The 24325-nt window shown below is 39.1% G+C and overlaps 1 protein-coding gene across 3 annotated transcripts in view; it reads left to right on the forward strand.

Annotated features, from left to right (window-relative positions):
- Nucleotides 1-24325, forward strand: part of LOC108689745 (protein neuralized) — a 59589-nt gene that overhangs the window by 24456 nt on the left and 10808 nt on the right. Inside the window, exons 1-2 of one of the 3 annotated variants that reach the window (XM_018196669.1) lie at nt 17503-17794; nt 18195-18291. The exons of 1 other annotated variant lie outside the window; for it this stretch is intronic. In XM_018196669.1, the coding sequence (XP_018052158.1) occupies nt 18201-18291 (91 nt within the window). In that variant the 5' untranslated portion in view covers nt 17503-17794; nt 18195-18200. Of the gene's footprint in view, nt 1-4829; nt 5347-17502; nt 17795-18194; nt 18292-24325 lie in introns of those variants that run through there. One more of the 3 variants, XM_018196667.1, reaches the window with a different exon arrangement.

Below are 24325 nucleotides of genomic sequence, written 5' to 3' on the forward strand. Positions count from 1 at the left end.
GAGAGAGAGACGCCGAGTAAATTGTTCATTGTGTATTTCTCTGAGCGTTCTCCAAAACATATCGCCAGTCAGATTTTAAGTTCCGTGAAGGCGGTGAGTGAGCTACCGAGGCGTGTTTCCGTTTCCTCGAGGCTATGGCCGGATTCGCGAGGCTTCACGTTCGCCTCCACGAGATCGCAGAGGGCACGTGAGCTACGTCGATTCACTGGCGTTGAAAATCTCTGGAGTAAAAGAGAGAAAAAAATACTCCACTTACACAAAAATATTTTATCTCGATAAATTTCAAATTAAATGTTCAAAGATATATTTCGTATTTTTTGTCCAATTATTTAATCTTTAAAGGCGTGAATCTATATTTTTTAAATTTTACAGCTCTTGAGTAGGATTTGTTTAATGTATCATTTCATTGTACTCTTTTGCGATTTTAAAGAACGGTTTTGATAAAAGATGTAAAATTTTGTTAGATATAGATCTGAAAATAATTTTGTTGGACTATTAAATTTATTTTCAAATCTATACCTAGCAAAATTTTTAGATAATTTAACAAAATTCTATTCTTTCTATGTTGCTCAAATTATGACATGTTTTAGCCATTATAGTGACTTTTTCCTGTAAAAGTTTATTCGCACAAATCCAAGACATTAAATTTTGCGATAAATGTCGTCAAAATATATATTTCCTTTTCTCTAAATCTGAATCAGTGGATAATCACTGATATCAGTGAATTAAATGTGAAGATCTCTAATCTATTTTTTTATTAATCTTTATTGTATGATCTAACTAATCTTATTTTATAAATTCAATGAATGTAGTATTAGAAGATTGAAATTAACATGTAAATATCAGTATTTTAATTATATAATGCTCAAACATTCTTCATTTTTTTAGTTGAACTTCACTGATTATCCAATGCCAAGTATTGAAGTATGTCACTGGGTAATTAGTGATTATGCACTGATTCAGATTTAGACAATTCCAAACGATGGAAAAGCCGAAAGTGTTTTCGGCAAAGGACTTTGCACTCGCATCCTGAAATTCATATGTCTATGTCTATGTTTGCGGTCAACGAGATGTATTATTATCATCACTGTATAGCGACGCGGCGAAGAAAGGACATGGCGCGCGTGTGCGTGCGTGCGTGCACGCGTGCATATAAATAACCGCATATGGGCCGCATGCGTGCGCGCGCGCGCGTGTGCAAGTAACAATGCGCGCCCGCGTACAGCGGGGATATAATGAGAGACGAGCGGGGAATTAATTGAGGTGGCGATGTAAGAAGCATACTTTCGGACGTGTCTGTGACGTCTCGTCATTATTCTCTCTTACGGAACTGCTGCATTGTGTAATTAAATCGTTAAATCGCTCACGAGAATGAAAGGCTCGAGTTACTTGTCATGTTCATTACGAGAGAACTGTTTATCGCATAAAAGAAAAAATACGAAGTTGTCTATATTTTATTATTATCTCCGACAATTACATAAAATCATTACAACGCGAAATGATTGTTTCCGTGTATTTGAAATGAACGCTCGAGAAGCTTTCCGGCACCTATCTATTGTACATTATTGAATTTCGATGAATGAAGGCGGACAATTGGCGCCCGTTTATTGTCGCCCGACTATTGTCGCGCGCAATCGTTTATGCAAGAAAGACGAAAAGGATGTGCGAAAGGAAGCTGCGCGGCTACGATGCCGTGGATCTATTTCCCATCCGTATGAGAGAGAGAGAGAGAATGCCGGCTCGTTTCCTACCTTCCGCTGTGAATGAAAATGCTTGCGACATGCACACACAAGAGTGAGAGGAAATCCGCGTAGCGTGACAAACGCCTTTTCATTTCGAGAGCCGTGGTCGAGCAGATTCCGTTTTAATGACTTATGATGACTTTCGCGTATTTGCGCTTCTTTTTCTCATACGGAACGTATTCACGCCTTGCAGAAAACAATAGTTGCTTTCTGTTTTCATGCAAGTGATACTCAGTCTAAAGTTACATGAGTATTTTACACTCAGATAGTGATATCACTGCTTGCTTGCTTTGATGACAAAGTTATCGCGTAATAACACAAGATTGTAATCTCACTTTTAATGTGAGTTAATAAGACTCAGGAAAGCACATCTCGAGCTTGTGCAGATTGTAGATAAAAACTCAGTTGAATCTCACTTGTCAAAATGAAAAGGAATTCAACTGTGTTGTGATGTAACAAATGAGAATTATTTGAGTGTTGAGATATAAATAGAAACTAATGTCGCGTCCAGAGTGACGTCTGACTTTATCCCGTTAACTGTGTTGAAACAGTGGCTGACAAAGTGACACTGTGTTGTCGAGGGTCATTGTTTCACAAACATATTATATTTCTCTCTCCTTTTTGATGCGGTTGCATAATTCTTTTATAGGCGCGAAATCGATAAGGCAGATAAAGAGGCGAAGGAATAAAGTAGCAGCGGTTTTTTCCGGACTGTTATAACGGCACCGTAGGTACTTCGCAAGGGTGCATAATATTGCACATTGGATGCACCTTGCACAAATGCCGCAACCTGTCGGCGAAATTTGAGTTATCGGATGATGGGGTCTCTATGAATACGAGTCATTTAGCGTCGTAACCGACATACAAAAGCAAACGGGGGGAGAGAATTGCGACAAGGTCATCGATATGAAGGGGTTGCGCCAACATGTATTAGCAAGTGTTTTCATTGTAGTTGTTCTTTTTCCCCTCCCTCTTTAATACTAATCGACTTTCATAGCGAATTCGGTTGGATGTACTTATAGTGCACATAAAACAAATTGACGTAAAGATATAAATTTCGTATAAATATAAAAACAAGTAATTAAACTGCAAAACTTTCAATACACTTTATCGTGTTGTTTGATAAAACAATACTTTATATTTTAAAGTATTTGCATTTTACTTTTACACTTAGATTAGATCAATATTTTAATATATATGGAAGAAAAAGATTGGCTGTTGCAGCAAATTAGATGGTAAAATATGGCATAGTATTTTTAATTGGCTGCAGCAGCCAATTTTTGGTTGCATTAGCCTATCTGCAATGTCAGTATAGGATTCCGATAGGCTAATGCAACTAAAAATTGACTGCTGCAACCAATTAAAAATGCTATGCTATATTTTACTATCTAATTTGCTGCAGCAGCCAATCATTTTTTTCAATAGACTTTTATACTTTTAGATTAGATTAATGTATTTTAATATAAGCAATTTTAATATATACGCATAATTCGTCAAATTAAATTTGCTATTATATTAATTAATTTGTGCTATTAAAGTGTCTATCACATTGGAAATGAAAAGCATCAAATTCTCGCGAATATCCGTTGTATCGATTGGCGAGACTTCGATTTCATCTCTTCAACTCGATATAGATCCAATAACTCCCTTCACTTCAGGTCATAATGATGTTTCTTTTCGCACGTAAGTCGATTCGGTGTCTCCTTCGTGCAAATTGAATTTTATCCGACAGAAAAAGTTCTCTCCTGGAGGAGATCGCGCCCTTTTGATATATCTTCTATAATGCAACCGCCTTTAATTTAATCGTGAAAAATTAAATTAAAAATCTTCTCTTATATCAATATATCATTCCTGCATCGTTTTTGAAAATGCCCGCATGGAAATTAAGTGAAATATCGGACGCAAGAGATCGAACGAATTTTGTGGTCTTTGCGCGTGACGGATTAAAGGGATATGGGTACCTGTATAAAATTTCTTCGTGTGATGCCGTGTGACGAATATCATTTTTCTTCCCTTTTTATTTGTTATTATGTAATTTGTAGTTCGCGCGGCGATCTTGGTCCGCGTCGTCATGGGATGAGAGGCGCATCTTGAATCCCATGGAAACACGATCTTCCTCTCGATACGCTTCGAGCTGCGCACATTTCCAAGTCGGGAACCAAAACGGAGGCGCGCTCGTGGATTTATTTATTTCTATTCGATTCGATAGAAGTAATTTATCAATTCTTTGTAAAGTTACAACCGCTTCATTTTCACTTAAATTTTAAATTACTAACCGAACGATAATACTCTCAGAAGGCGTTTTTGATTAAATTATTGTACAATTGGAGATTCTTTCACTAATCATTTTCATTGTGAAACGGTAGTTTCGGCCATTAGAATGGAATTGTATTCCTAGTGAATCTCACGTGAAAAGAGAATCGTGCGAACCAACTTTGACAGTTGCCTAGTCTAGAGGTTGAAATTAATGGAGAGGAGTCGTAGTCCTCTCTTCCAGCCGCTTCGTATATCCTAACTCTCTCTGGTCGGCGATGTATCCCCGATCTCGTGCGTTGGGGTGGCCGGGTGCATCGTGGCCAGGTAAAGGGCAGCTGTCCACCAGGTGCCAGTCTACCCCTCCATGCACCTCCATCTCCGAGAACGGTGGGGATTCGGCCGGTTTCATTGGATGCCGGCTCGCGCGCGTTACGGCAATACTCTCGCGCTCCGCAACAGAAAACAGTCAGTCGTCCCAGGGCGCTCGACGGGGCACGCAGGCGATTTGCGATCTACGTGCTAGATCGCCCCATTCGTCGCCGTGACACGCGGTCTTGTTCGCAAGTCCCTTTTCTCTCTCTCTCTCTCTCTCTCTCTATATATATATATATAGCTTTCTCCTTCTCTCTCTGTCTTGGGTTTGAGATTTGCGCAGTGATCGCGACGTCCACCCGTTAGACTCATCGCCAAATTAACGACAGTCTGAACGGGAAAGGATTACGGATTCACGTTTAATTTTTATGTCTCGGTCGTTTTCTCCATCAGATTTTCTTCACATTAACGTTTTCGTTTAGAGTAGTTTCATGATTTTGACGACCGAGCGTAGTGTTGTGAAAGAGAAGCTGAGGGAGTAAATCTTGTCTTCGCGATCAGTGTCCGAAAGTGCGATCGTCAGTGAGATCATCGGAATTAGATCGTTCGTAATATCGATTTCGCGCCGTTTGCTCCCCTATTTCCAATCTTCATCTACATACCCCCTGTAGTCGCGATTTTTCGCGTCTGACTCGCGAGAGCAGTACGGCCACATTTATGGGGGTGTCCGGAGAGTGTGCGATCAAGGGCAGCAAAAGCAGCCACCCCTGTCACTGCTGCAGCCACGTCGGCAGTTCCGGCGCGAGCGTGCAACAGTCGCAACAGCAGCAGCAACAGCAGCAGCAGCAATCCTACGAGCCGTATCACCATCACCACCATCAGCACCATCATCATCACCATCATCATCATCATCACGGCAAGCACGCACCGCCAAGCGCGTCGCCGCAGCACAACAACAGCGGCGACAATAACATCCTGGCACCGTTGCGCAGCAAGATGAAAGTGCTCAAGAAACTCAAGCGCAAGATGGGTCTAGGTGAGCCACACCTCCATCACTTCCTCATTGTCTCTGATACTTTCCGGTCACTGCTCGGCCGATCATGCGACTAATCGATCGATCACAAACCCTGCTCTGCACTGCTCTGAGATTTGTCCGATTTTGCCGGTCAACGACATTCGGAAGGCTTCCTTTATAAATGAGGCTTGATGGAACAAAGTTTATCCAATAATTAACCAATAATGTTTGGATTCATCAACTTCTGATTTTACATATCTGTCTATTTACAGAATTTAATATTTTTGAATTTGATTGCGAAAAAAATTGACTTCCCCCATATATATATACTTTTATTGATGTTTTATTGTTAGCTAATATTATATCGTGTATCGTGTATCATCATACTCCCAAGCTCTTGCCAAAGTGATCTGCATTCAAATCGTTGCTGTAAAATTGAATTCATCGAGCGTCCCAATGAATATTGCTGAAACCGAGTGGTAAACTCTCTCGTCATCGAGGAATGAATCTCCAAACTCTAAAACGGATAGAACGAGCGGGGAAACAATTTTGGCTTTTCCCTGCGGTTCGTCGGCGGTTTATCGCGAGTCCAATAATTGTTGACGACGGATCTGCTGCCTTCAACTTTTCACCATATTTTGGGAGAAGTTTAACTATATTATTATTATACTATTATTACTTAGGAAGGTATTTGTGTTGAGAGGCGGTTTTTAATTGTAATAAAAAATTAATATATGTTTTATATATGGGGAAACGATTTAACTTGTAGATAGAACTTGTAGATAATAATTTTGGGGAAAGAATGAACTTTTAATTAAAAATTTGTTATTAATGTTGTATGTACTAGATTTTTGCAGACCAATCGATCTGTGATAAGAAGAATAGTTTTGCTGAAATCTCTAAAAATTTAGCTAGTTACAAATCTGAAAATAATTTGGTTTGGATCATCAAAGTAATTTTGTACGATCAAGCTGATTGGTAGAATATTGAAACTTTTTGTAGCATTGACATTAAACATTTTATAGAATTATTTTGTCCAACAAAATCATTTTTTGCAGATTTATTATATATGGCTAAATTAATTTTTAAATACTTCAGCAAACCCATATCCTTATTGGATATGTGATCGATTCTAAGTTGATACGATACAGTAAAAGTTGATCGAAAAGTACTGGATACGAAGGAGCTTCGTACAACTGTTCCAATTTCAGAATGTATCGTCACGCTTGTTTTCATTTAAATAAAAGCTCATTTCGTGGCGAATTTACTGCCTGAGTTGTGTTTCGTTGACCGACTTTTCCTTCAATGGACGATCCGTTGAATTCCACAAGGTAGGCGCAGCACAAAAGGATATATAGCTTCTCATTGACTTGAGCTTCTTCGTTTCTCATTTCCAGCATCCTGCAGCGTTTTTATCGGGTATCTTTGTTTTGCGATTCAGTCTTTCATATCGACAGTTTCTCACAAAGTAATCGGAAACTACTTCTCAATTGCGCGATTTTTGTTTTCGAAACTTATTGCCATTCTTTTCTTCATCTTTCACATGTTCATCATCACAAAATTTTGAGCATGATGATGGGGGAAACAAAAGGAACACCGAAGATTTAATTCGATTGTGTTGAATCACAATTTTTACTTTTATTTACTTAGATTGTTTTAGAAAGGATTAAATTGAAGTCCACTTAAACAGTAATATAGAATAACAGAAAATCGAACTAATACTCTTAATTAATGATTCATGATTATATACATATATATTATTTTTTTATATAATTTATACATCTAATTAACATTATTAGTATGTACGTGATAATGTTTGAAGAATATTCATATGATACTTTTTGTAGGTACACGATTCCAAGAAAATGTTTTTGTTTGTGGCTACATTCTTGTTGTATCTGTACATTCCGGTGTAATCTGATGACCGAGATCTTTAAATGCTATTTCCCGGCAAGATTTGTAACACGGTTTTTTACTATCAGACAAAGCGTCAGTTGTTGTCGATTGAAATCGAGGTTAAAGGTTATAAGTGGAGTTTTACGAATGGAATGAAGTGGAGTGGAGTGGAGAAAGGAAAAAGAGTAGTTTTTCTTACTTACGTGATAAATTTTACGTGTCAACGACGTTCCTCTACCGGGAGGTTTCTGGGGACCAACGCAAGCCCTTTGTGGGAGGGCTTTGAACCGTTGAAGATTTGTAAAAGGGATACGTACTACTGGGATACTTTATATCAAAGAGGAATTGTTTTAAACTTATTCTTGCGTAGTTTTAATTATTTATTATTATATCAATAAATACGTAATATGACTTTATTATTATAAATCTGTTCTAATTTTTAAGCTTATATAATTTTTTAAATCTAATTGGCAAAAATTTTACACTGTATTTACATCTTTCGCGAAGTATAATATGAATTAAATAAGTAAGAAACAATATGCAATATGTTGCAGTTTTTCGTAATTACTTGAATCTTATTTTTATTGAGCACTAAAAAATTATAATTTTTTTTTTAAGGATAATTTTGTTGTAGTCTTGATTGTTCGATCAATTCTTTCTTCATTTCTGCAATTGTGTATAAGAGAAGTAGCTTTTACCTCTATCTCTCTTTTCTCTTTTCCTCTTTTGATCAAAGAAAACTGGAGAAAACAGCTCACGAAGCTACCTTGAAATTTCGAAGTTGTTTCGTTGGTTGCTTTGCATGAAACATTTGGCCTAACTGTATTAAAATATTCTACAGTTTTGCTTTTGTTATTTATTTTTATTTCTTTAGAACATATAACAATTTTTACTTTGAGAAAAAAAATGGAGAGAAAATCAACAAGATCAATATATAACAAGAAGAATATTTCTAGTAAGATAGGACGCTTTTTTGCTATCATCATCATCGCGGAATGAATGAAACGAAGAAAGTAAGTGATCGTATTGCTTCTGGGATACTCTTTGCTTTTCCTTCTTTTTCTTGTTTTTATTTTGCGGCTTGGTGAATCACTCGATTGCAGAGATTCTCAATCTTTTTACTTTCTCATCCTCATCGCGACTCCTTTTTTTTCGCTCTCAATAGCCGCGGCTGAGATTTCTTTCCTTCTTGCGTCTGTTATAACCAGTTTGTCTTACAATTCCATCTCGTATTTTTTTCTTTTTGTCCTCGTAACCGGGATTATGTTGTTCGATCATCAACAAGGAGAAAAAAAGAGAGAATTTTTTTTCGCGTTCAATCGTGCAATCGAGAAGTGCCGGTCATGACTGAACTAAAGTTGATTTACCTGTTCGAGGAAAGGGTCCTTTTCCCCTTTCCGATCTGAGTCACTGAAAACGATTGGTGACGCATTAAGTTGCTGGCCGTGACGAAACGTTATTGCAATGTAAATTGCATAATGCTGCGTTCGCGCGTGCATACAAACAATGTATCACCTGCGTCGGATATGATTCAAGGAATCAGAGTTTCCCACAAGTTTCACTTTGCTATATCTATTGAAATCTTGATCTTCGGTTATTAACATACTTTCGAATCCACAATAAATGTTTAAACCTTGATTTATCGATTTATTGAATTCAATGAGAGAATTAATTAAAGTATAAAGTATTGACGTTCTTGGAATTTGAAGTCTTTTATATGATAAAGTTTTCTTACTTATTAATTTTCTTACTTATATATTTATTAACTTAGTTATAACGTAACTCGAATAATAATTTATTAAATACACGTTCATGTACACGCACATACAGTGTTGTTAAAGTAATTACTATCGTCTAATCATGTATTTCTCATGGTATCTCCTCAATTAGTTAGAAATAGAATGTCTTACGGTTTCTGCGTGTCTGTCGAGTCCTCTTTCCGGAATGGGTGAGCCTTGCAAGTCGTCCAAGTTGTCTCGTAGAAGAAGATAGCCCAAGGAACGATCACTGACCGTCCTCACTGACTCGACAACCTCGCACACCCACCCACCCACTTTCCGCTTCGCCGTGTGACGTCAGAGAGCGAGCCGCGGAACCCGTCTTTGTTCCCACAAGCGTTTCGCGAACCGGTTTTGCGGTTCATGATGCCGCGTAGTGTTCCTCTCAGCTGGTCGGACCGTTTAATCGGGGGAATTCTCCGCCTATTTTAAGGGTTCGGCGGCCGTGTCCTTAAGAGTCAGTCCTTTCCAAGAAGCGTTCATTCATCCTTCCTTCCTGAATAAGGACGGAAGCATAGAATCTTGCATAACGCATAAATCAATGAAAGTCCTTCATTTCCGTGAAATAAAAAACTCTGATTGGTTGACTTTTTATACTTTAAGCATTATGCGTTATGCAAAGATCTGTGCTTTGGCCTTAATGATTCTAAATGACAGTAATAACTGGCATGCATATGCCAGTAAGATATAAGCATATCGGAATTCATAACTGCAGCACATTTACCACATTCTTATCTCAACAGGATACATGCATGTAAATAAATATATACGTAGTATATCTATGTATATACACGTAGTATATCTATATGTATATACACAAACCGCAGAATGAGTTCAGCGAACTTCAAATGGATTATTTAATCGAAAACGGAGTTAGTTCGTGTAAATCTGTGAATATCAAACAAAGTTCTCGCCAAATAAAAATCTGTTACATATAAAGCCATGCCATTTCATGAGACGCGAAAAATAGCGTCAGCATAATCATGTGCTCTTAACTTGACACTGAAAGTTGGATTTATTCAAAATTGACGCTAGACAGTGAAAATGTATAAAAAAGAATGCAGTTTTGGGTGTCTTTCAGCAAGTGTCTTTCAGCAAGAGATACAAATAATACAGTGAATCACATTACCTATCCTTATTGTTTATTAATATTAAATATTGTTTATTAATATTAATAAAGATAAAATGATCACTATGTTACACTACCTTTTACTGGAAAGCACTATTTGTGTGTAGCGTTCGGTTTTGAGAGCTCTGAAAGTTAGATTTGTCTAAATTCCATAGCGTCAGATATCTCAAAGGAGGATGTCTATAATGATTCATTGTATTACATTGTCATCTATATCTCTTGCTGGAAAGTACTCAATACTATATTTTTTTAAAATACTTTCCATTGTCTAAAGTCAATTTTGATCATATAACTTATTTTGAAGTTGAGCATTAAGCTTCGATAAGAAAAGATATCTATATTAATTTAGATATCTTTAAAATAATCGCCATTTTTTGTTTGGAGTATCTTTCGTTTTTCTCTGCAATGATACGTACCTTCTCAATTCGCGCTGACCGATTCGCTGATGTTCTTCGCAAACATAATTTCGACAAGGTATCGCCCGCAACATCCGGCTGACGGCACATCGTGAGCGGAAACGAGGGTATTCAAGGACGGAAGTCGACATCGATAACACAATGGAGCTGAGAGTTCCGTTTTCCTGGATCGAGTTCTTTTGGGTCGACTTTTGTCCGAGACCAAATGCATCGATCAAGACGTTCTACATCTCAATCTACCTACATTTTATCCAAGTCCTCGATAACAATTGCGGACTTAGACATTGGAATAAGATCCTGTCGTTTTTCGCGCGTGTCTGCTTCGCGCTCCTCCTTTTGCGGAGGCGATCGTAATCTCATGATGCGGACGTGGAAAGTGGACCTTTGCGGAAGCAAGGTGCGTGAACACCCCACGTGAGTACGCAGCGCGTGCACCGGAAGCGACTTCATAAGCAGACTACTCGCGTACCTATCTCGAGCCGTTCGGGCTCGGCTGCGTGAAAATTCGTAAGATCACCCTGTCGTGACGCGATTCGTTCTGAGCCACATTCGTCTCGTTTTACGTGGCTACGTTAAACGTGACGTAATTGCAAAACGTTTTCTGAATATTTAATTCCGCGATTTCTCGCATAACTCCAACAGTTGAAGCTGTGTTATTATAGCCCATCTCTCTTCATACGACTTAATCATGACGAAGACCTAAACATCCTTGTTTTGTCTACTACTCGCGCGAGATGATTTCTTTCGGTATACATTTGTTTACGAATAGACGTGCCGTTGCGAACTCCTGCTGACTTTCCTCCACAAGTCTAATCGAAAAAATGAACTAACTGTCAAACATCTGTCATCGGTCGAAGTGTTTCCAGAAGACGCATTGCAGAGTACGAAGAGAGCTTTCATGAGAGTGCTTTCGAGAAGCTCATTTACTGAGCTAAAGCCGCTGTTGCTATTATAACGTAATGGATTCTCGAATGATAGACCAGATAGATCATAGACTTTCATAAACTCCCGTCGACTAGAAAATATCTCGTGACTCTGAAAACAGATGCGAAAACAAGTCGAGTTTAGATTCCACTTGAATCTCTGAGATAATGAATTAATTAGCCGTTAAATACAGCCCCAGTCTCAGATTTCACGAGCGAACTTTTTCCATTAATTAATTAGTATCGCGGCGAATATTATTTCTCGCGAATTATGTGAGGCAGAAAAGCATTTAAAGCGGAATTAAATGTTCTGTTGAAATCAACGTAATACTTAAAATTTATTCGATGCAAATTACCCGAGATGAAGGAGCACGACGATGAGGGAGAGTTGTCAGTGCGATCTTCACGCATATTCTATACATAAATCTCTTAACTACGCAGCGAAACGTCTTAACGATGCGTTCTCCTTCGTGTAACCCTGAATACGCCACGAGTTAATATGGCGAGCGCCCCTTGCCGAGATTTATCGCTACTGCCTTTTTAGGGTTTTCTTTTCCTCCTATAGAAATACTCTGCGCTCAAGTATGTTCGTCGTGATTTTAATGCTTTAACGTGGTGAGACAGCGCCGTCGCGACGGGATCATTTCTTAATTTGAGCACATTTGTCTGGCTACTTCTGGGCTTCTTCTCATTTCGATTCGCGCAATTTCTTGTTCAGAAAGCCTCCGAACTGTTCTCTCTCGGCATGCGGCATGTACTCGATATTTTTTAATCGTCATAGAAACGAAGCCTGCAGTTGCCTGGGTGTGCCGCGATATGCCTGCTCGAAGGGTGCTAAAAATAGAGTCGTAACGAACTTTAGGAACTTTGGCTTTAGAAGATAAGAACGTTGTATAAAACGAAGGACACAAAAATAAACGTTATATCTTTGGAAGACTAGAATCGTGTAAGGTATTGTTGCGGACATTTACGCTTATTTGTTTTAGACTGTTATCCTTCCTTTTTTAAATATGTATCAAAGACACGATGATTCATTTTTCTGATTGAAATTGTGGGTTCAGTTATATACGGCACGATGGTTCTCTTGGCCCTCGAGCTGAGACTGACTTTTTCAAGAGATGTTCTATGATGAAAGAGAAAGAGAGAAAGAGAAGCCCCTAGAGCCCTTCACTCGCAATACACATATTACTCCTGGGAGTAGAGAACCGCCTCTAGACTTTAATGGAACAAATGTTGCGAAACCGCATCGTCGCCCTTCATACCCTCGAATTACTTCGAGGATTTCAATGCCGATGCAATTTCGACGATGATAATATCATAGAACTTGTCGAATACTTTAATCGAATCTTTTTTATGATTCGATGCACGATAATCTGCAAATAAGAACTTTTCTCAGCAATCGTCGTTAAAATCTTTTTCGAATCTTCAAGCTCCTTGACATGAAGTTCTTCATTGCAATAATGAGCTCCAGATTGAAAGCGAAGATCTGTTCTTGAAGGACGCCCTTACCGAATAATCGAGTCGATCGCTGGATTATTAACGTATAGTTGTTCGGAGACGCAGAGCAGAAGTCCCCCTTTATCACGAAACTTTCGCTGCACTTTTATATTTACCCTCGCCGGAAGTTGTCGTTGATACTCGCTGATTGGGATAGAGGCATACTTACCGCCCACGAACAAAACGCATCACCGAGAATCGTCGAATGGAAAAAAAAAAGGAAGGAAGGGTTATGGTGAAAAATCCAACGTTATCGACCCACGCGCAATTCGCGCGGCGTGGCGCCTCAATGAGCGAGCCAATGTCTGAATGAACGACGAGATGATTTAATTGCCGAGTGTCAGAGTTCATTTTGACGACGTGACTGTCGTCTGACCAGCGCCTCTCATTCTCCATGTCGCCCACCCGCCGGCCATACGAAATCAACCTAATCGCAGGAAGTTCGCGGCTGACCCTCGCGATTGAATTCAATTAGAGACGACACGAGAAAATTTCTCACAAGAATTTCTCTCGCGTTTAATTATCTAGCCGAATGTACTCTCGAGAGTGTATTGTTCTTCGGCGCTCTGTGATTATAATTAAGAATTATTGAGCCACTTTTCGTAGTCATAATTAAATTAATGGACTTTGAGTAACAGATAATGAATATTTTAATTAAATGCAATTTCGTTATGCCGAAATGACGATGGCAAGATTAATTTATCTGTCTGTGCTCGTCTTCGTCGAAACCCATGTGCACTGGCGATCCCGTGAAAGTACCGGTTTTATGCGATAAACCATATCGTCTGTAAACCGCAGGAAGCCTGCCGGTGATAGAAACAACCGGCATTTATCGGCACCACAACCGTAAACTTGTACGACTTTTACTTGCTTTCCTCATCATGATTTACTATCTGCGAATTTTCGCCGCCAAAAATTTCACAACGCGACCCGAATCAGACGATAAACTACGCGCTATTATCATATGTTTCCATCATCAAATCCGTTTCGATCGTTTCTCGGCATTTATGCGATTATCGCTGATGATTGTGAGATCATCATAAATAACCAACAATCTCCAGCCCGGCGTTACGGCTTCAATGCTTTAGCAACGACAAAGATTTTACTGTTAAATTTATAGTGTCAAATTACATCCAATTTGAGCTAAAACAATAGCGAGTAAATAACTTGATTCAAGAAAATATATTAAATTTGACTCAAATTTAATTCATTATTCACTAAGTGCATACGTTAATATAAACGTTGTTTTCTTTGAAACTAATTACAGAAATGGACAGGTTTACATTTTGGTATGTATAGAAATAAATAACAAAATTAATTTAAGGGATGGGGTTGCTGTTGTTCTTTGGATATTTAACAGTGAATTATAAGAAATAAATAATCCCTGGCGTTACAGTTTTAGTAATACGATAGAGATTTGAATTATAATTTTGAAAAAATATATATGTGTTGGAATTTGAATTGAAAAACTATTCGAATGAGAAATATATATCATACGTGTTGACATTTTGATGATAATGATCCGTATGTTTTATAAACTCCAAGTTGCTCACGATCGATGATTCACGCGAAAACAATTAGTAGATTATCGCCAGGAAGCAACAGCCGCTCTCCATCGAGGCCTTCTCTCTTCGCAAATCTCCGTATGCACGCTAATTTGCGTCTAATTTAACATGAATGAAATCCCGAAGGCAATGCCGATGATCACACTCTAACGAGCTTCTCCCACGCGTCGTTTCTACCTTCCAGGCATTGTCTCAATTCCACAGAGAAAATCTTCGATTTTCTCTTTACATACGAACTTATGATTAGCCAGGATTTCACCGTGATCACCCATTGATATTCCATGCCGATAATAATCGGTACGGCTGCCGTAATATTTAGAATTGTGGCGAGGCATACGTCTTTCGCGTTCTTTTAATCGAGATCCAGAGTGTGTAGTATCGTTTGAGGCATAAAAAGAAGAATCCTGCTGGAAAGAGAACGGCGGTGAATTTTCCGCTTCATCCGTCACGGTTGAGAGCCACGGTGAACCATTCGACCTGGTGTAAACCGAGAAAGTCCGCGGATGACGCCAACGAGAGCAACTGGATCGGATAAATTAAAGACGTTAAGGTCGTTGCCTTTAATCTTTTTGTCGATCAATTACGTCTTTTCCTGCGTAACTTGGAAATTGGCGTACACACCGTCACCACGAAGGTCGAAGTGATATTAAAGAACGCAAAAGAGGAGAGCAATCTTTTACGTGTGTTAATCATATTGGATTTTTCTTTAACCCTGGAATTTGCACGTGAATTCCCACGGACTTCGGTAGGTTTCATGTAGATATTTTTTTGTGGAAGGGGAGGATCAGACACAGAGAGAGGAAGGAAATAGGAAGGAAAGGCATGCGGGATCGTGCATGAGGGGAAGCCGATGACGGTGGCTTCCCTTCAGGATATTAAGGACAGATGGACCGTGAAACTTATCGTCATAAGAGCATTATGCGATTAAAGGTTCGGTTTCTATCGAGTAATTCTCACACTAAAGTGTAATGCAATATATATCGTACTTTATTATTTTCTTTCTTTCTGAGCATCGCTTTAAAAAAATTCGGTGAATTTTACATTTAGAGATTCAGTTGTCGTTTTCAGTCAGTGAGCTCGAAATCATTTGGAGCTTTTACACGAAGTCGTGTACATAGCACGTACCGAGCTTTGCATATCGCTATCAACCCCCTGACAACGGCCAGTCTGGCTGTGTCGAGGGCTGGGATCGATAGAGCTTCTATTGCGATATCACGCGCAAATCCCATGGGCGAGTATGGTGGCGACAGTGGTTGGGATGGTGGGGGTACTCTGCGTCGCGGAGCCATCCCCACATTTCTACGGAAATCCTATATAAAAAAAAGGAGACGTAGCCCGTTCAATCCTCTCGATTTGCGCGGCCAGACTTCGCAGCTTCATATTCTTCCATGCTTCTTCGGCGCTCTTCTACTCGCTTTGAATGCATTTTTCATCATCTATCAGTCTCGTTTACTGCGAATTATTGATTTATATCGATGAAAGCTATTATAATAAGTTGTAATAATAGTAAATTTTATACATAGATGAATCAATAAGTGACTTTAATTTTTATTATCTTGAAGTAATTGAGTGTTGAGACCAATTTAAGGTTACTTTTTGTCTTACCTATCGTAATCATGTAATTACAAACGGTGATTCTAAATGGTGATTCTAAACGGTGATTAATATTTCAGGCGCACGTATGTAATCGTTGTAACCCCGTAATATTTGACACGTTGTTCGAGTCACCCCTAATCGATTAGTAACTCCCTACATAGCCGATCAAGTATGCTAATGTCCCGTGAAAATCGCCGAACCATGAAACTCCATTCGGGATATGCGTGGATTCTTCGTTCATTCGTCTTTTCCCACCGCGCAAGCTCGCTTTTAGATTGTTTTTCTAGAAAAAGATATGTAGGTCGCTGCAATTCCCTCCTCACACTGTTAAGCGACATGCTTACAAGATCAAATACGGCTTCTCAGGATCATCGATCGGTTTTCAGGACAACCGGAGGGTGCCGGAATGCCTAAAAGCTTAGGGTCCTTTTGTGTTCTTCCCTCTCTCTGGTCTTTTTTTTAGATCTCGTTCTTTGGCTGATGAAGGGATGGAGGGGGTCGACGCCAATGCCAATGCTGCTGGCTGGCTTTCGTCGGGGCCAGGTGGTGCGCAACCGTTGCTACAGCATGCATCGCCATCCCCAAAGCCGTGTGTTCCGCTCCTGCGAGCAGCTGCAGCTGCGACATATACAGCGACGTCTGTGCGCGCGCGTTGCGTGTCGCTCTTCAGCCATTGGAGGGTCGAATTCGCGTATATTAACGCTTGAGAAACGTATTTCACTATTTACATATTTATACTATCAGAGATGCGCGTCTCCGTGACGTTCCTTGTGTCGGGGCTTAATTAGTCTCTAGGAAGAATCCATTTTTAATTGGCCAATATTGCGTTTTATATTACTCTGTAAACAGTTATTCGTAATTGCGAAGAAAACGGGATATGAATGAAAAATAATTATGGAGAGAAGAGAAATTGAATTTATGTTTCAATTTGAAAAATAAATTCTACAATATAAATACTTTAATTTGAAAAATAAATTCTACAATATAAACAAACTATTATTTATTATGTTTACATCAAATTGATTATCAAAATGTGCATAGACCATCAGTTTATTATCAGTTTTCTATTATTTGTGTTAATTCTTAAGTTTAATATCGATATATGAAACTTTCTATCATTGTATGCTACGCCTTTCGCTAATATCAGTAGATAAGACCGCGCCTTATCGCTGGCATCCGCAAGGTGAGATCCTCCAGATACATCCGCCTTTCCGTTTGAATGCCCGGCTGCCATGCACAGCTTGTCGAAGTATATGTGTATGTGCACGTGCCCGTGTATTGACGAATCACACAGACACACGTAATGACAGCGGGGAGTTGGTTGGGGCAGCAACGCAGCAGATGGGGAGTTTGCTTCTGTAAGCCAGTCGTTGTAGCCGCGTGGCTGAGACTGCCCGTCTTTTCCCGGCCTCTCCTGGCTTGTAAATCCATTCGTGTTTTCCTTTTATCATTCTTTCTTCTTCTCTCTATTCGTTTTTCTTCCGATCCGGAAAATCGGGAGGGTGAGATCCGGAAGACAATGTGAGATCGTTGCGCGTGCCACATTTCCCACCCTTCGTCTTCTTCTTTCAACCCCTCCTCTCTTTGCCCCTTGGACACCCTTCGCCGGATCTGACGTTGATGAAAATCCCACGTTGAGAGTCAATCGATCACCTAGTTTTCAATCTAAGTGAGTACTCATCGATTTTCTTTGTCTCAAGCTCGCGTTAAATAGATTCCGTTGCGCTTCTGCTGTCCGCGGATAAAAGGTTCAATCATGGGAAAACATTTGCTCTACATTATTTAATTTTTTTATTTTGTCATTTTATACTTGATATGTTTTTATGATTTGATACAATCTTTTTATAAAATTTTACAGGAAAAATTTCCAAGTTATCTTCAACAATTTAATTCGCCAGCTCCAGATTTTTTTCTGTTTTGCTAATGATATCGGAAAATTTCTTTATCAAAGAAAAATCTGTACTTTCCTATGCAAAATTTTTTTCGTAAAAATATATTTGTTTGATCGTTTTTGAAAGTCGTCATTGTTTTGCGTTCTAAGCTCGAAGATGTCTTTGTCCTGTTCTAAGATTGAGATGTCTTTGTCTTGTCAACGATCGAGGCGACCATTGACAGTCAATAGAGCCACCAGAGTGGCACGATTGCGCCTGTCAGCACACGTTCTCGGTGAGTACAAAAACGTATCGTTCTCCTTTTCTCCATCTTTCTCTCCCTGAACTTTGGTCTCTCCCTTTGAACTCCCCTGCTAAGAATCAGTTGCTTTCACATCAGTGAACTTCTTCCTCACACAATGTGTCGAATCCGAAAACTCTCCATTGCTATTTATAATAAATATTTGATACACTAATTCAATCGACAAACACATTTAAAATATGATTCTGAAAATTTTCAAAAAAATTAATGTGTAATAAAAATAAATTAGTAATAATAAATAATAGATTTAAATAAATTTTTACTTACTAAAAAGCGACACAACATTAATGACTAATGCCAATTTCCAACGTATCTTAACTTTAATCTCGGTTCAACTCTTCATCTTTTTCTAGTTCCATGAATTAGAAAAAGATGAGGAGTAAGTTGAACTGAGATTAAAGTTAATCTATTCTTGATGAAAACAGGCATAATTTGCAAGATCGAAGAAATTGTTAATTATTGATCCAATTTGTGAAATTGTAACTGACTACATTTATAATTAACGAAGTATTAATTCATGATGGCCACACATCGCGACTTGTGAGTCATTTTCTCTTTTCAGTCGCCTATACTCTTCGAAAGACTTACATCAACAACTAACTGACTGTTGCGTTTCTCCAATTTATTCGCTCGAACGAGCGCTTATGCTTCCCTAGTTGGTTTGTGCTCGAAATTAGCGCGCAGAGCACGACTCCGGTTAACGACTAGTGCGATGACACGCGTTTCTTTGTCGTACGAGGAAGCGGAATTTCATTAACGCGACCCCGTGCTTTCGTGAGTCATCGCGACAATATGTTGCGGATCGTTTAAGGACCCGATGATACAATCGGTTTGCCTTTCTCTCTCTTTCTCTCGTCATATATCAGCAACATGGCGTAAGAAATCTAATTTCAACTTCGCTTAGGATCATAACTGGGTCGACGATACCATCCACAATAGCAACGACCGCGTCTTCGAGGTATCGTGTTATTCCTTTCGCGAGACTCTACCACGCGAGTACGCCCAACCGTTAAGCACAATTACACCGCGCGATACCATATATCCCGCGGACTTTCTATCTAATTAAACACAAGTACACTACGTAGGCAGCGGTTCTAACGCAACCCTGAATTATCCAATGCACTTGTTTCTCTACTTTCATTGCTCATCGTGTTCATCTCGACGTTTCTCTGATCGCTCGACCGCCTGCGTGCGTCTTGCCTCGCTTATAAATTGGCGATTCGCTATGCCACGTTAAATTCGCACACATCTAAATTGAATCTTGTGAATTCCTATATTAAATTTATTATTGAATTAATTAAATTGAATGTTAAAGATTTCATTGGTTTTAATTTTTATTTAATTTTTAAGTAAGTATACATGAGATTCTCTAACATTCCCAGAATTTTTTATTTTTATAGATATATTTTTTAATAGTATGTATAGAATTAATTTATATTATTTGTACCAATATGAAATGGAACAACAGAGAAATAACAAATTAATATATATGTATTATATTTCTTTAAAATTCTGGATAATATTTTTTATTTTCCTTTTTAGGATAAGGAGATTTTTTAAGATAACGATAAAGATTTTTTAAGATTTTTTAGATAAGGAGATTTTTTAAGATAACTAGGATCATTGTCCTAATTACTGTGCCTGTCTTCATTAGTGTGCTTTTATATTTTAATAAATCATAAAGAAAACTAGCACGAATAAGAAAAAATATTTTTTTTTTGTTAAGTTAAATTATGAATGCATAGGATATCGAAGATAATATTTTATTTTTTGAGTTATTAAAGTCTTTTAAATATTTTTCGAAAGATATGAGGAATTTATGTGAATCCAGTAATATGTACCGCAAGATTTTAAACTTGTCCCTATTAATGTTCCCTGTATTAGAGCTGAGAACATTGTGTTCAATGAGTGTACATTGAAATAAATATAATTGAAATAATGATTTATGTAATATATTAACTTAAACAATTAGTTTAAATTTATTACTTGTTTTAATAATTATACGTTAAAATGAATCAAATGTGGATGTGTAAATTGAGGGCATATTAATAGGAATAAATTTTTGTCATCAAAACATTATAAAGTATTAACATTTTTTAGATTAAAGAAATATTATAAAGAAAAGAAGTAGTTAAGAAACCGATATTGATTACAAGCAGATAAAATTAAATATTTAATAATAATACAATATTTAATAATTAATTCAGTAATAAGCAAATTAGCTAAAAGGCACATTAGTAGGAATATTTACCCTATGTGTGGGATGCTTTGGCCACCCACTTAAAGGTTAAAACTGCAATTCAAATTGATATTAGCAAAGTTTTTTTTTTTTTTTTTTAAATTGATAGGAATTCTAGAAGTTGCGTCAATGCTTGTCGATCGCAAGATTAGACATTGCAGTTCGAACTCCGATCGCCCACGTAAAACAACTCGAGTGTGGCTAAAACCGTTAATCCCGTGTCCTCGGAAACGTTATGCAGGAGAACCGGCCCAGTTTCCGCTGTTTTCCCTTTCTTTACACCCCCGCGCATAAGTCGCTCGCGGCGATCCCGCACGTGCGAAGCATGACAGATGCGACACAAACCCCCAGGTTCCGAGGGTTGAACGAGGGATGTGATATCTTGTGGCCACCCTCTCTCGTTAACTTCGTTAATCCGATTGTTCGTAGATGGGCCGTAGTGGTCGCGTTAAAAGTGCCGTGATGGGAATATACACTTGTCGTTATGGGGTTTCGTTACACCCCCTAGTCTAAGGAGCTTAGAGTATTTCAGTCGGGTTTGCACCAAACAGTTTTGGCTCACTTTAGGATCGTAAGATTCGTTTTTATAAAAGTTCGTTAATAGCGCCGCAAATCAAAGAGTGTGAGTCACACTCTGTGTCGCCGCCATTCCTGGCTAAGTAAGGATTAATAGTACCAAGAAGGTCCGAGCGTTCACGTTCGCAGGTCGCCGAAAAGCGGGTCATTGAGGGGTCTACGCCGAGGGATAACTCTCGGATAAAGATCTCGGGCATTCTTCTCTCTATCAAGCGTTTACCCAACTACGCCACATACCAGTGTTTCTGCCTCGGAGGCTGATCTTTATTCCGTCCGTGACGCGAGCCCAATTCCAGATAGAGAGGTTGTTTATGAGAAAGGATGTGTACATTCTTTCGCTGTTTTATTACGAAAGCAAAATAGGCAAATGACAGAACTTGGCACGTAATTACGAAAGAATCTTGTACAGTCATCAGTACAATGACGCTGACCGCATTAGAACGGTTATCATGCTATATCAAGCTAATCGCGCGAATATACGCCGTAATGTAATCGCATAATTCTTATCGCAATCTACATGATAGACTCTTATCTTTATTATCGCCTCGCAGAATGAATCGTAGTACGATCGCGGCGATTAGGAAGGCTCGGAGTCGAGTTCGACGACCTTCACCGCCCCGTTACCTATCCGCTCCTAATCGCGATTCCGAATCGCGTGTAGATAGTAGCTTAATATACCGATTGTTTACCGCGTGCTGCATCACGCGCACGCGAGGTACTCTCCATAATTATGTTAACCATGCGTACTATCTCCGAGAGCTACCTCCTTCGTATGGACGATTACTTTTCTATCTCGCTTGCTTTCCCTACGCTTTTCCTCCCTCTTTCTCCCTCGATCGTAGCTTCTCGTTTGCGCCTCGGGCTGTGTGCACGCGTTATTATTATTTCAGCATGACGAGAGACTCGCACATTGCCATCTTACGTAACCCACATGATGGTGGAGAGCAAGACAGAAAGAGTGGCAGAGAGAGAGAGAGAGAGAGAGAGAGAGAGAGAGAGAGAGAGAGAGAGAGAGAGAAGTGGAAAGGAGGGAAGAAGAGAGGAACCGGCCTGTGTAGGGGAAAGAATGCGCGGTGCTTCTCCGTGGGGAGGGGGGGAGGGAGAGAGAGATCGCCTCCTAGGAGACTAGGTAGCTCGGCAAAGATCACGGCATCGGGCGTGGGAACAAGGCCCCTCCTGCTACGAGGCCTAGCAAGAGCGCGCGCGGAGAAAATTACCATCGGCTTCCTCCGCGTGCTGCTTAACAGTACCTCGAGTGCCTTATCGGAGCTGTCTGTAAACCCCTTGCTTGATTTGAAGTCGTCCTTAAAGGTAGACAACAAGCGCACGCGACCTGTATAGCCTGTTGCGCGTCTCATTTTCCTTCCTTCCTTTCTTCTCTATTCTTCTTTTTTTCTCTTCCATGCAAATTCTTCGAGGTCTCGTGAATGATGCCAAAGACACCTGGCATCTTTTAATATCAGTCAGAACGGATAATTTTTCGACGAGATCAATTATATTTTAAAAGAAAGAATTTCAGTCGAAGGATAATGTTCATATATAAGTTTGCAAATATATTTTTTTAGGTCTGTAAATTGGGCATCGATTCGGAATTAAAACGCAATCATAAACTGAAGTTGGAAATAACATCACAAATTACATTGATTATCGATTTAATTATGATGCTAATTAGCATTTAAAGTAGTGCGAAGAAAATTATTATGAAAAATATAATTATATTTTATTATTATATAATATAATTATATTTTTTTTTATTAATATCGATTGTGTATATTTTCTGCTGTATTAGAATTTAAACCAGTATTCATAATCTGCTAATTCTTCAAGTTCGTCTTATGCTCTCATTTCTATCAATGTAAATTAACTTAATCTCGGTTCAATTTACTCTTCATCTTTTTCTAGTTCTAAAAATTAGAAAAATATGACGAGTATGTGAACCGAGATTAAAGTTAATCTACATTAGTGGAAACGAGCATTAAAGTCTTAAGATGCTAGTACGATTCTATGCTCGGTTTGTAACATCTTAAAACTGTACTAAAGACGGTCTTAAATAAGAATCGATTATGAGTAGCGATAAATATTACATATATCTCAATGATATAAGTGTGTGAAACATGAAGGAGATGTCGGTGTTAAGAGCTATTGCACGCTTCGTCGATCTTCTCATTCTTGTTTATTCGATCAAAATCCGCGGAGTCGTCGTTTTATGCCACGGTTCGTTGAATCTGAGCGAAGCCGAGGCATGCCAAGATGTGTCGATTATAAGGCGGTTTATTAGACTATACACGGTCCATTCGCATTCTTTCTATCCTAATAGTCCCGATGCAGAAATAGATTTGATTGTGGTGAATGAGTCTGGGCGAAGAGAAGAAGGGGGATCAAGCTCGGTCAAGGCTTCGTTTATTTACATCATGCAAAGTGCATCGCGTTCACATCGTCGCCGTGGTGACCTCGCGTATGTTCGCGAAGACGCGTGTTCTGTTCTACTGCGTCGATTACTTTCACCTCGACAATAACGCGGATCAATTGAAATTTATATTGATAACATCGGTAAGTGCATCGTAAAATTTCTTAAATGTCACAGACTAGAGTAAAGTGTAACGTGCAAGGGAAATAAATTTAAAATAGAAATGACGCAAATTGTCGATCGCGTTACAGCAAGAACAAAGTAAAGGGGATCGGTCAAGCAGAAATAATCGGACTGAACTAATTTAATCCGTCATTTCCAATCGCATGGGTCTCCGTTCTTTCTCGCATGGGTCGCGCGGAAGAATCGTGAGATTTCCATCGGTCACAATTAATTGATGTGTCACGTTTTGCAAGATGCATATTCTTTTAAACCGCGGGCGTCTTATCCGCCGTTATTTTATTTCCAATTTTCTCGCGCTCTATCCTCGCAACATATGTTATTTCGCTGCTGGCGACGCCGCAGTCGGGCTAGAAACGAGATTTTAATTAAGCTCAGTCCCGAGACGCAGCATCGCGACGACTCATCATCGCGACACGCCGAGATTCACCGAGAGTCTTGCAGTCTACGAGTTGCACTTCCGCGCAAATGTGTGTCACGAGTTTCCCACGAGATGCGCTGGCGAATGGCGGCATAGGCGCGGGCATAGACCAATTACTACCGGGGAGAGAGAGAGAGAGAGAGAGAGAGAGAGAGAGAGAGAGAGAGAGAGAGAGAGAGAGAGA

The sequence above is a fragment of the Atta colombica genome, unplaced genomic scaffold (genome assembly GCF_001594045.1).
Source record: "Atta colombica isolate Treedump-2 unplaced genomic scaffold, Acol1.0 scaffold275, whole genome shotgun sequence".
NCBI classification, from domain to species: Eukaryota; Metazoa; Arthropoda; class Insecta; order Hymenoptera; family Formicidae; genus Atta; species Atta colombica.